Below are 13,981 nucleotides of genomic sequence, written 5' to 3'. Positions count from 1 at the left end.
GCCACGTATAAATGGCCCAAATAACTTTATAATCATATTTTATCCATCTATTCTACGACTGTCGTTTGCCTGTAGATTTTAGTAAATAATATAAGACAAAACAGAGTTCCTACCTGAGTAAATCAGATGAAAAATAAGCTTGAAGCACTGATAACAAGACAACACTTCCGCCTCTTATTTGAGTTACTTTTCCCGCTGCACCTGCTGGAGGTAACCAACATATAACATATATTTAAAAACTGATTTAACACAAAATGCGAGAAATTATATAAAATACATGAAATTATGATGTAATTAAATTAGATTAAACTACTAAATACTAATTCATGCTGCACTGGAAGTTATAATATTGAAGAAAAACTTTTGCTAAACGCGATACACTTTATATCTTTCTTATGAACCGCATTTCGTCTAAATTTTACTGAAATTTTGTCACATATTTAGCAACAGTTAAAAATTATCCATTCTTCTGAGGCTTAATTGTCATGGTGTTATATATTCTTCAACGAGCCGATCAGTGGTGAAGAGGATAAAAGTAGAAGGAAGAATGGTTTCACCGCCATGAATGAGTTGCTATAGTTACCCTTCTTTCTTTTCGGGAAAATTTTCTTTGAATTTGTAGATTTTTAGGGTAAACTTATTCATAAATGATATTTTCTGATGTTATATATTTTGACAAGAATTATCCTCATCATACTTACACAATGATTATTATCTTATCACAGAGTACACACAAGGCCCAAACAAAGTAGTTAACATGTAGCTTTTACTGTTTCTTGAAAAATTACTAATTCTCCGCAAAAAAATCTACCGTCTAGGGAATATGGTTATCATTTTATATTTGAGACAAGTATGTGCTAGCTTCAGAGGTGTATAGGTGGAGGAAGGGTTGGGCCATTCCCCTCCCTCCTTTCCAAAAACTTATATGTCACTGACTAACTTAGCTGGTGGGTTGTTAAATAATACCCCTCCCCAAGATGTTCAAACAACTCACTCATTCTTAGGCTATCCTTAGTTGTACTGTACTGTATTAACTCACAGTTCATGATTGTCTGTATGTTTACACTATACATGATGAGCCAATGCAAACTTGTATGATGATTTTACTATAATAAATATTTATCTACTTGTTCACCATAACCACTGTAAGCCCGTCTGACCAGAAATCAGACTTGAGATCTTTTGTCTACAAAGTGAAAGTACTTGTCTTTACACTAAATACATCAATATTTATTCAGGATAATTGTCACACCAGTCCACATTAACTGAAGCTGCACGGTATAGACACAGAAATAAACAAGCTATACAGCACATAATGTGATGAACAGTACAACAGAGGACAAAGTAAATATATTGCACAGAACAAACACACATTTTATTTATGACATGTAAACCATACCCGGCCAGACACAATATCACAGACAATAAAATTTATCACAACATTGATCACACAGCCAATCAACAGTGAGATACACTCCCCATATACAGTAAGTATATACTGTACCGGTAGTTTAAAAAATTGATTTCCATCTTTCCTATTTGTGAAAATAAACAAAATCTACATCAACACTACACTACAGTATAACAATAATCAACAATTCTAAACATATGAAATAAATTCTATATCTACTACAGTACTAAACTAATAGATTCTACATACATAAGCTTTTCTTTCTTATAAAATACATCATGACCTGTTCTTGAGTCATGTAGGTGTTGGCTTCTCACCCATTTCTCCGAGTTAGTCAGGTTTGGTGTTCATATAGCTGGATGATGCAACTCAAAATGCTTAGGTAGTGCTCAAACCTAACCTAACCAAACCACGAGGATGAGGTTCATTGTTAAAGGGCCTTACACTTAAGGGAACTCCTAACACATCCCCTAAAAGACCATGGATTCTTAACCCCTTCACAATGGGGACGCCACTTTTAATGTTTCATTAGGTTAACGTCAGATGATTTTATTCAGCTCAGCGGGGAGCCTGTCTGGGTATAACATAACACATTTCATTACAACAGATACACAGGAACAAATTTGACACTGGTTCTCATCATCTTGGTGTTGTACAGTACGAGAGAAAGTTAGAAGTATCCTCATTGTGGGTCGTAACATCTGCCGTTGTTTATAGTATGGGCTAACCCGCCTATGTAACCCCCCTCCGCCTCGTTTAAGAAAACCAAATGATACACAGTTCGCTAAAAGATGTCACAAACCTACACAAGTAGTTGTTGTAGCAGCTGTAGATGTTACAAAATATAACCTTAGGAAAGGATAACATGTACATACAGTGTCTTTGAAAATCCATCTTTGCATTGTAGTTTAGGTGAGGTAGTTAATGCATTCTCACAACAGCAGTAAGGGAAAATTACCTTACAAATCACTGAGAATTGGTATACAGTAGTGCAGTCTTCTCTTTTCTCTGACCAATCCTAGCTTTTATAAGATCTTAGTGAGCTCTCAACTACAGGAAGTGAGATCAATATTACAGCAAACAAAAGCTAAAATGTTAGTTAAGATGAAGAAAATCTAAGACAAGACTGATGACAACAAAATAACAAAAATATGAACAGAAATTATACCAATCCTGATGGTTAGTTAGAAAAAACTATGACATACAGATAGTAAAGGTGAATATCAACACACACACACACACACACACACACACACACACACACAAACCATAGGATTTCGTCAATATATTCCCACTACTGTACTGTCTACTATTCCCATATCTCTTTTCTTTTAGTTGATCACCTTCAGACTCAAGCATTTGTCAGGAGATAAAGTTAGTAAACTCTGCCCCTCTTGGTATAGTGATGTCCCCGTCAGCCATAGTAATTGGTGCAGAGCTCTTCCAGGGATGAAAGATTTCCCGGTAACAAGATGACTCTCATACCCAGAAGAATTCCACATCCCCGAGATTTTCCGAGTCTTGGGAAGATATTCTTGGAGTTTTATGGAAACGCGTAATATTTCATCTTTGGAATTTGCTCCCAGACACGGAACAAAAATTGGAGTTTCTGAAATTTTCTCGGGATTTTCCAGAACGACACATTACTTCACCCTCGGAATTTGCTACTAGACCTGGAAAAAAATATTTGGGGAGTTTCTGGAAATCTTAAATTTAAATTCCGGGTATTGGAGAATTCCTGCTCACGTGGATTCTGGCTAACGAGATATTACTTTACTTAACTACACTTGGACATTTACAATACAATACTAGAGAGATTGGTCTCACCCTTGCCTACCAGTCATTTCCACTTCATATTTCGTTTTTTCTTTTACTTTTCCCCTAATGCAGCTGTCTCCACTGTAGCTATTGTACTGGGCCCTGACACGCCACTCTCTTTCGCTGCGTTTTCTTTATACACCAACATTTTCTTCAATGCATTTATTCGATTGGTAAGGCTGGCTGGGTTCTCGAAGAGTTGTGGTCCAAGGGGAAGTGCATCAAGGCCAAGACTGTCCGGTAAACCAAATCTGCCGGTAATGTTGATATGCTGTGAACACGTTAAAAAAATTTTCCCACCTATGTATCTATTAGTCTATTTAGAATTTCATCTGTGTAATGTACTTGTGATTCAATCTATTTCTCGACCTATCCATCTCTATCTGATTCTTTATAATGTATATCTCGCAGCTCAATATCAACAAATGGATGGAAGAAAGTGTATCATACCAAGAAATACACAACTATAACAAAGAGGATCCAACACTTATTACAGTTGGATCACTAAAACAAGCCAAATATTTAAACAGGTGCAGGAAGACTATACTCACCTACGGGACACCTCACTTCTCTGCAGACCACGAAGGAAATTTATAAAGGAAAGTTCTGACCTTGAAAATTGCTGACATTTGCTGCTGCCTGCACTTGGTTTGTATCCATCCACCTGTGAACCAAATACCTTACTGTATTAGTTCCCTTTTTACCACAACTCCTGGGGGTCTGACTTCATATTAATGGATATCAATAATCCTGACCTCATCTCCCCAGTTCTGACTTCATCTTCCCAGCTCTGACTTCATCTCCCTGGCTCTTTATCTAGCTTCATGATAGTTGAACTAATAGCCCAGTGCTATAAGCACATCATCACCATACAATACCATGGCTAGATGATGTCATTGGTATAAACATATGGTTGCATAAGAATAATCACCATAACTCACCATGCTGGACCAGGGTTTATTAGCTCCCGTCATCAGATTAGACGACACCTTCGTAAACTCACACGTGTCCATCAGCTGCTTAGTTAGTGCCCTTAGCCTGGTTATCTCACGGGCCATGCGCTTCCTCCCAAAGTCCTCCACTAACTCGTCCAGTCTCTTGACAAAGGTCCTATAGAGCAGGTAATCCGGGGCGAGCTTATCACGGAGTACCTTCTGTGACTCTTCACTCATGGCCTTCTTGAACTGTTGACGACAAGTAAATTTTTAAGACCTCATGTAATAGTGTAATGGTGTTCAGACTTAATGGTAAAAAGGTGTACAATATTGGTACATTCCATTTGCACACTTGGAAATAACACCAGGTACATCACCAGAGATTTAATGCACCTTGATTTGGATTTTTTTTCATCCATGATGGGATCTGTAAAACTAAGTTGAAAATTTTGGTGTGAGTGAACACAGTACAGTACTGCACAGTAATACATAAGATTAGACCCCTTTAAAGTACAGTATGATAAGACAGATACTGTATATGGTAATCACCTAACTGAATATGATATATTTTGTGAGTTGCATTCAATATTCAATAGAGTGTACACTCGCTACAGAAAGTATCTGCAAGGTTGAGTCTGATATGTCAAAATGAACACTGCGACTCCCCAGGTCTCGGTGGGATTGTCAAAATCCTTCATCCGTTGTGTTATATTGTCTAGCTTAATATTTTGCAGATCTTGTACTGTACTTTTTGTAGCAAGCGCATTTTTGCCTTTAAAAGTACTTGTCTTCCCCAGTTGTTTTGGCATTCATGTATAAATCACAAATCTATGTAAAACAGGGAACAAGAAGGTGAAAATGTCCAACTACATAAGTATAAGTAAATTGTTATCTTCAACTTATAAAAATAATTTGTAATACTATATAAGTGTACGCTATATGAGAGGTTGAGGAGCAAGGTACCAAATAAAAGTTTTTTCTCTCTACTAGGACAAAGAACAGCTCATTGTCTGTCTGTCTCTCTCTCTCTTTACTAAGACAAATGAATAGCTCTCTCTCTCTATCTCTTCTAAGCTAAAAGAATAGCTCTATCTCTGTCTCTCTTTGTAGGATACAGAACAAGAACAAGAGCTGCAGGAGCCTAACCTTGGAGGATCTAGCATTGAGTTTGAGAACAATGACATCCCTCAGGTCCCAGCAGAGAAGGTGACTGAGAAGGACCTGGGACTCCTCCATCCTTTCCGCCACCATCACCAGGTCAAACTTCTCCTCCGCCTCCCTCACCTGTAATACACCTTATACCTGTTACCCATGACACAATTATTATCCATTAGTCCTCTTATGCTCGATATATATATAAAAGTTATCCTCCATACCTAATAAATATTACTCATGACTCGTATAAATGCTACCAAGATCGTGTAAACATAAAGAAATAAACAATATTAATAGAAGTTACTGGTAATGTTCATGATGCTTTATAGATCTGATCACATGCAAGGACTGGACTAAGCACATTACTCAATATATTTTCTTATGGGTAAATGATGTAATGTACTCTAAGACGTAGTGGCACATCGGCCGTCACTACACACTGCACTCTTCCAGTCATTATCAGGTCAATCCTCTTTCCCTAGTGGCCACCTGTAGCAATTATTAAATTAAGGTGATGTTAGCACCTTTCACCAGCAGCTAGCACCTTTTTTTTACTTTTATCCTCTTCGCCACTGATCCGCTTGTTAGCCGCTTGGGCGATCGGTCACGACTCTTTTCCTTTATATTCTTCACCAAAAGATCGGCTCGCTAGCCGCCCGGGCGATCAGTCACGTCTCTGTCACGCACTGTTGGCAAATACTGGGCATGCACCGGCTCCTGAATGTACCTGAACCCGCTCCAGTGTTGGTCAAGTCTTCTCTTGAAAGAGCTCACACTCGGTGCCGTCACAACACTCTCTGGTAGATTGTTCCAAGAGTTTACAACCCTCACTCCGAAAAAGTTTGCCCTCACGGTTTTCTGGACTTGCGGCTTCTTCAATCTTGAGCTGTGACCCCTTGTGGGGCGAGCGTCCGCCAGCTCCAAGTAAGGACACTCAACTGAGTAGTGCCCCTGAGATGCTTATAAACCTCAACTAGGTCCCCCCTTGCCCGTCTGTAGTATAAGCTAGGCAAGTTCAGGCGCTCCAATCTCTCAGGGTAGCTGAGATGCCGAAGTGCAGGCACCAGTTTGGTGGCCCTCCTTTGAACATTTTCAACCAACTGACAGTCCCTAGCATATCTCAGGGACCAGATGGGGTGACAGTACTCCAGATGGGGAAGCACTTCACTCCTGAAGATCGTCACGAGGGACGGACCGTCTAGATATCTGAACGACCTTCTTATAAGACCCAATAATTTATTTGCCTGATTTACCTTCTTCTCACAATGGCCCGAGAACTTCAGCTCATTGTCAACATACACACCTAGGTCCTTCTCACACACAGTCTCAACTAGTACATTTTCTTCATCCCGTTGGGACATATGGTACGCCTCCTTACCGTTGGTACGCCCCAGGTGCATCCTCTTACACTTCGTGACATTGAATCTCAGCAGCCATTCCTTCGACCATTCCTGGAGCCCACAGAGGTCCTTCTGCAGCTCTTCACAGTCCGCTTGGTTCTTAATTTCCCGAAATAACTTGCCATCATCGGCAAACATTTGTATGGAGGAGTGTACAACGTCAGGCATATCATTTATGAAACAAACAAACAACAGCGGGCCCAATACACTACCCTGCGGTACCCCACTTGTTACAGGTACAGATGACGATTTCGTGCCATTAATCACCACACATTGCTTGCGGTCATGTAGAAAGTCTTCTATCCACGCTAGGACATTTCCCCGAATTCCGTACCCTTCCAGTTTGATTTTCAGCCTTTCGTGGGGTACACTGTCGAAAGCCTTGGCAAAATCTAGGTAAATATTGTCGATATTACCACCACGTTCTAGAATATGGGTCCAAATATCCAATACCTTGAGCAATTGTGTCAAGCAAGAGCGCCCCGGCATAAAACCGTGTTGGCAATCTTTTACAAGGTTGTTTCGTAGTAGATGTTCCATCGCTGCATCTCTGATAATACTCTCAAGTACTTTACATATTATGCTGGTCAGGCTCACCGGTCTATAGTTGTTCGTGGAGTGCCTATCGCCCTTCTTGAAGATAGGACTCACATAAGCCACTTTCCATTCACTGGGGACCATTTGTTCATCCAGGCATTTACAAAACAGAATCTTCAGGGGCTCTGCAAGCTCGTTGCACAGCTCCCTTAGCACTCTAGGATGCACCATGTCAGGTCCAGGACTCTTATGGACCTTTAGCCTGGACAGTTTATTTCTAATACCCTCTTCTGTGAACACAATGTGGGTCAGTGCTGTGTCGAACCGTCTGTCCTCAAAACAGGAAGGTGCTCCTACTCGCGTTTTCAATTTCGACTTTGCATAGCGGTAAAACGCCTTTGGGTTTGACTTGACCTCGCGTGCAACCAGCCTTTGGAACTCCTTTTCAGCCCTCCTACACTCTATCTTTGCTTGGTTTCTGGCTCTTGCATACATCCTCCTGTCTTGCTCATCGTTTGACCCAACCCACGTCTTGAATTTCTGGGTTTTCTTCTTAATTTTGTCGACCACCGCATGGTTCATGTGTAGGGATCCCCTCGTATTCCTAGAAGCACTGGGTTTGGTCTTGGGTATATATTTATCGATCAAATGGGTCATTTTACTAGTTATGATATTCAGCGTAGTGTCTGCGTTCTTGTACCTTAATAAGTCAGGCCAGTTGATACCTCTCATCTCTTCCCTCATCCCATTGTAATTTCCCTTGTAATATTTGCACCTTGGCCTGGCCTTATCTTGAACTAGGTAACAGTTAAATCTGAATGACAACACTGTATGGTGACTGGTGCCAACTGGGGCAAGGTGTTCCAGTTTGGCCACCATACCCTCCTCGTTTGTTATGATGAGGTCAAGTGGCTTGGGTGTTTGCTCCCCTCTGTAATGTGTCGGGTCTCTCACATGTTGGAACAGAAAAGTATCTCTCAGAGTTTCTACAAAAAGAGTAGCAGGATTATTCAAGTCATTCGGGGTTGACTCGTTTCTCCAGTCGATGTCGCCATAGTTAAAGTCCCCCATGATAAGGAGGTGGCTGGGGTTGAGCATCGCCGCATTGTTTATTAAGGTTCTTAAGTTCCTTTGATTTAGTGGGCCACAGTTCGGGGATCTGTAGATACACCCGACGATAAGTAAGTCCCCTCCCTTTAATTTAATTTTACACCACTTGGACTCTTCAAAGACATCCTCTCCCTGTACCCTCGCCTGGCTGGCTCTCAGGTCTTGCCTAGCGTAGATAACCACACCCCTCCTGCAGGATTCTTGAGTTAGGTTCGTAAATGAGTCATATCCAGCAATACTGAACTCACATTCCTCTGGGTCGATTCTCCTGTTCTTGTACAACAGTTCTACAACTCCTACAATATCTGGTTGGTGTACTCTTAGTAGTGTTTCAAACTCCTCCCTCTTATCCAGGAACGTGTCGGTATTAGTGTACATGACATTCAAGCCAGAATTTGTTCTCGGTAACGTCTCTGCTCTTAGTAATAAACCCGCTCCACCCACATTCTCAGAAGCTGCAGCATTTGCTAAGTACACTGTATTTTGCAGGGTGTGGTTAAAAATTTCGTTGTTTACACGGCGCTCGTTTCCTCCTGTCCGGTAGGCTGAGCTGGTGCCGCCTCCCGGGTGGGGGGTTGAGTGGGTGGAGGGTGCACTGCTGCCCCCTGGCCCTGTGTCGGCACACTTGTTTCCACTACCCTCCCCCTGAGTATAACCCATGTGCACCTGTCCCCGTTCCTTCTCGACTCCTCCCTCCTCTGCTTCAAGTCCAGCAGGAGCTTCTTGTGCTGTTCCCTCTGCATTACCGTGCGGTCTGGGTGAATAAATACATCTCGAAATGCCTCGCTCCTTGCTAAGTTTTTTGCCTGCCGGATAACTTGCCATTTTTCCTCCTCACTCCCTAATGTGATCCTGAGGGGGCGAGGCTTAGCCCCCTGCTTTTGTCCCAGTCTCCTCACATCCTGAGGGGTTGCTGGAATCTTCAGAACCTCTGTGCAAATATTTTGAAACAGCACCTTGTCGTGTGTTTCCTTACTCACCGTTCCCTCTGCCTGGCTCTCTGGGACTCCAAAAACTATTACATTGTTCCTGCGCTGGAGCCGTTCCTGGTGTTCCTCCTCTCCCCTAACAGTAGGTCCGTTAATTTTCATTTCTTCGACACACTTTTTCAGAGTCCCAATCTGCTGTAGAACCTGTACTGATTCTGCATTACTCTCCGCCCCCCCCACCCGTGGCCCTCCTAATACGTCCGCATAGCTCCTCTTAGCAACCACCCCCATTCTATTAGCTACTTCCTCAGTCTTAGCAAGGATCTCTTTCTCAACTTGCTCCAGTTTGTCAACCAGCAGGGCTCCTGCTTCATCTATTTTCGTCCCTAGAGAACTCGTTCCCTTATGGATTGCAATCGCTTCATTCACCTTGACTATGCAGCCAGGGCAATACCAGCAACAGCCATCAAGCTTTACGGCAGTTAGTAACTTCCTAGACGTTGCATTAGTTAGGCCTGCATCCTCCATATCCGACGTCTCCCTGCAGTAATCACATACCAAACTCATGGTTGTTGTTGTTGTGGGGGGGGGGGTGTAGACTGTGTATAGATCTACACCTATTTCAAAGAAAATAAAGAGAGAAAAAAGTACTTAGCTACTCTCTGTTGCCTATGGAGTTGTCGTCTGCGACTGCGTACCCTGTATCTCCCTGTGAATGGTGTATTGTAGGCACAGTTTCAGTCCTTGAGCAAGCACACAATCAACATAAAATAAAATTTAAAGTCTCTGTGGCACCTATGACACGACTTGGTTTCAGCTGGCACGGTGCCTTTCCAGCTTGCTTGCTAGTTAGCGCTCACTTTAAGTTATTTACAACTTCAGCGGTCACTGATGACACTATGAACTATCACTGTGTATACACTTTCACCTCACTAAGACGATCTTGACGAACTTATGTAATCACTGTCCAATTTCTGCCGCTCTACATCGAAGGCCCGGATGCCGAACACGCTTTGTTACAGAGACGCAACACGACCCGCCCGCCCTAAACGAATTAGCACCTGGATCAATGGGATATACTAACAACTTCCCATTCAGAGCCTGACATAGAAATAATAGCTCACAACTTCCCATTCGTAGCCTGATATACAACTAACTCACAACTTCCAATACAGAGCCTGACATAGAAACAATAACTCACAACTTCCAATACAGAGCCTGACATAGAAACAATAGCTCACAACTTCCCATTCGTAGCCTGATATACTAACAACTCACAACTTCCCATTCATAGCCTGATATACTCACAGGGGAACAAAATACAATACAAATAGCTCACAATCACACTGTCTCTAACATCCCATCTCTCACAGAACATACCAGCTGACTGACATGAGTGAGATTATATATTTGCTTCTGGTCTGGAATGCCAAAGTCCCACACCATCTGGTTATAACCAATGTATCCCAGGTGTCTGGGAGCATCAATGGATACATTCAGGGCGAACTCCTCTACCGTCATGTGGTATGCCTGAGGAAACACAGTACAGTCAAGGAACATCATAAGATTGTTTTTAATATTTAGGTAAAAATCCTAAAAGGGATTTAAAGGGTTTAGGAATCAAGGTATCTGTCTTTATCCCACAAATCATTAAATAAACAAGTCAAACAACATTGTATCTCAGTAAACAAATAAATACATACATGTTTACAGATTAAATTAGGGTTTATTTGTAATTTTTTATATTTTATCAGATTTATGAAAATGTTCCCTTCTGGCATAACTTGAATCAGTTCATATGGTTCACAGTGTAAGCCATACTATTGGATTCTATCGGTCTATTAAACTCATGATTCTTATTAAAATTATGAATAGAATACAGTACCAACTTGAAGAGTAGAGGTCAAGGGGTACTGAGGAAAAGCAGGAGGGAATGAGTGTTAGTGAGAAATGACAATTCCATAATAGAAGGAAAGAAAAAATAAAACTAATAGAGTAAGAAAAGATAGAAATTAGCATGATGATGGTGGATAGACGGAGTAAGAAGAGACAACACTAACCTTGTCCATCTTGACGTAAGTATAGAGGGACTCGAACAGCTCTATAGGATCCCTGACTATACTGACGAAGGCCGTGTCGAGGGGCATCACCTTCTTCACCTGCGAAGTAAGACACACTCAGGATATGTGTTAAGCTACGTTGTAATGACCACAGTCGGACATGTTAGTTAACGTAAAATCAGACGATTCATATTAAACTCAATAGCTCACAAAACATGTAGCTATGCCTTCTTTATTGAGTCTCCCCTCTGAGGCGTCCGTTTTCTCATCACTTCAAGACACCTGAGTCGTCCGTTTTCAAATTTTCTCTGACTTCCTGAAACCAACCTCTCTATAAAGTAAATCTGAAGGTGAGAGAGAACACCATTGTTTTAAGTCAACTTAGATATGTCTGATTACAGTTAAAGCACTAGTTGAGACTGAATGCAAGAAGGACCTAGGTGTGTATGTTGACAATGAGCTGAAGTTCTCAGGCCATTGCGAGAAGAAGGTAAACCAGGCAAATAAACTATTGGGTCTTATAAGAAGGTCGTTCAGATATCTAGACGGTCTGTCCCTTGTAACGAACTTCAAGAGTGAAGTGCTTCCCCATCTGGAGTACTGTCACCCCGTCTGGTCCCCGAGATATGCTAGGGACTGTCAGTTGGTTGAAAATGTTCAAAGGAGGGCCACCAGACTGGTGCCTGCATCGGCACCTCAGCTACCCTGAGAGATTGGAGCGCCTGAACTTGCCTAGCTTATATTACAGTCGGGCAAGGGGTGACCTAGTTGAGGTATAAGCATCCCAGAGGGCACTACTCAGTCGAAGTGTCCTTACTTGAGCTGGCGGACGCCGCCCACAAGGGGTCACAGCTCAAGATTGAAGAAGCCGCAAGTCCAGAAAACTGTGAGGGCAAACATTTTCGGAGTGAGGGTTGTAAATTCTTGGAACAATCTACCAGAGAGTGTTGTGACAGCACCGGTGCGAGCTCTTAAGACAAGACTCGACCAACACTGGAGCGGGTTCAGGTACATTCAGGAGCCGGTGCATGCCCAGTATTTGCCAACAGAGCGTGCAGAGACGTGACCGATCGCCCGGGCGGCTAGCGAGCCGATCTTTTGGTGAAGAGGATAAATGAAAAGGAAAAGTAATCAGAGACGTGACCGATCGCCCAAGAGGATAACGAGCCGATCAGTGGCGTAGAGGATAAAAAGTGTAAGTAATTGCGGATCTATTTTATCAATAGTACAGTAAGACCTGAGGGTCCAATCTTGTCTGAGTGAACTTAATAGTTGTTTAATGATGTAATAAGTAATTGAAGTTGTTTAATGATGTAATAAGTAATTGAAGTTGTTTAATGATATAATAAGTAACTGAAGCCCTATTTTATGAATGATAAAGTGGGACCTGAGTGGTCCAGTCAGGGGTGAGTGTACTTGATTAACATCTTGCTCACTCCTTGTGTTAATAAATGTTGAACTGGTAGACTACGAGTATCACCACTCTATCCTTTCACACATTGGTTCTCAGAAAATAACTAACTCACGTGCCTAGAAGCTCGCTACCTAACAGTTAACTAAGATATGTTATAGTCTAATAAAAGTCTGGGTGGTGGCAGGCTACCGTTGTAAGTATAATAAGTGTGGTAATAACAAAGACATGGTTACCCAGGTTAATCAATGGTTTAGAATATAACTAGAACAGAATATATTGAAGAGGATATAATATATATGAAAGAAAATGAAAAGGAAGAACATGGCTTAGAAAATATAAGCAGAGAAATATAAGTTACTTATATAAGAATATAAGCAAGAATATATAAGAATAAGTATATATATCAAGTATTGAAGAATAAAAGGACTACGTCTGAAATAATAACAAGTAAAGGAAAACGTCCCATTACAAATGATGGCAGCTTAGGTGGGATATAAAATGAAAAGAAACTCTCCCATTACAACGTCACACTAAACGACAACCTGAGATAAACTTATAAGCCCTGGGCAGTAAACGTATCTTGAGTATTATATAATAAGACCAACACGCAGACCAGAGCCCACAGTACAAATGACTGAGTTTGATCGGGGTGTCCAAGAAACATTAAAAAACAAAAGAGAATAGATAAAGCACTGAGTCGTATGGTCTATATTTATATCCACATTATAAACTTGAGAGAATCATTGAGTCAAAACGTAAGTGAATAAGTTGCTGAATTATCATAAATCCAGTTTGACTTTGATATGTATTATCATGGATACTCACCTGTTGATGATCCCACTTCATATGAACAGCCATGATATTAACACCGAGTTTGTTCCAGGGAGAAGCCTTGAGCATGTCAGCATTGAAGGGCCGCAACCCTCCTCCGAAATAGTTGCCAACGAGGGGCAGAGCGAAGTGCAGGTTGTGTTTCAGTCCATACCGAAAGAAGATGTTCTGTAGAAGGATGTAGCAACAGATGTAGTTAGGTTAGCTTAGGTTGGGTTAGGTTAGGGTTGGATTAGGTTGGGTTAGGTTATCTTTGTCAGGATCAAGGTGTTGTTTACTAGAGAAGGAATTAATGCCTTTTTTGTTTCAATGTGTAAGAATTAGGGGACAATATTATATTTATTTTTCGTTATTTGGTGTGTGTGTGTGTGTACCAAAGTC

General features: G+C 41.4%; 1 protein-coding gene across 1 annotated transcript; it reads right to left on the bottom strand.

Moving 5' to 3' along the window:
- Positions 1-1,356: 1,356 nt before the first annotated feature.
- On the bottom strand, positions 1,357-13,786 carry LOC121856196 (galactose-3-O-sulfotransferase 4-like; the record flags this gene model as incomplete). Its single annotated transcript, XM_042351541.1, has 7 exons — positions 1,357-3,480; positions 3,781-3,893; positions 4,171-4,413; positions 5,311-5,448; positions 10,676-10,825; positions 11,356-11,454; positions 13,595-13,786. Coding segments are annotated over 7 exons (1,134 nt in total), but the record flags the coding sequence as incomplete, so codon positions are not given.
- Between the last annotated feature and the right edge of the window lie 195 nt (positions 13,787-13,981).

Source organism: Homarus americanus, unplaced genomic scaffold, assembly GCF_018991925.1.
Source record: "Homarus americanus isolate GMGI-L3 unplaced genomic scaffold, GMGI_Hamer_2.0 scaffold48016, whole genome shotgun sequence".
Taxonomy (NCBI): Eukaryota; Metazoa; Arthropoda; class Malacostraca; order Decapoda; family Nephropidae; genus Homarus; species Homarus americanus.
This window is presented reverse-complemented; position numbering and strand designations above follow the sequence as displayed.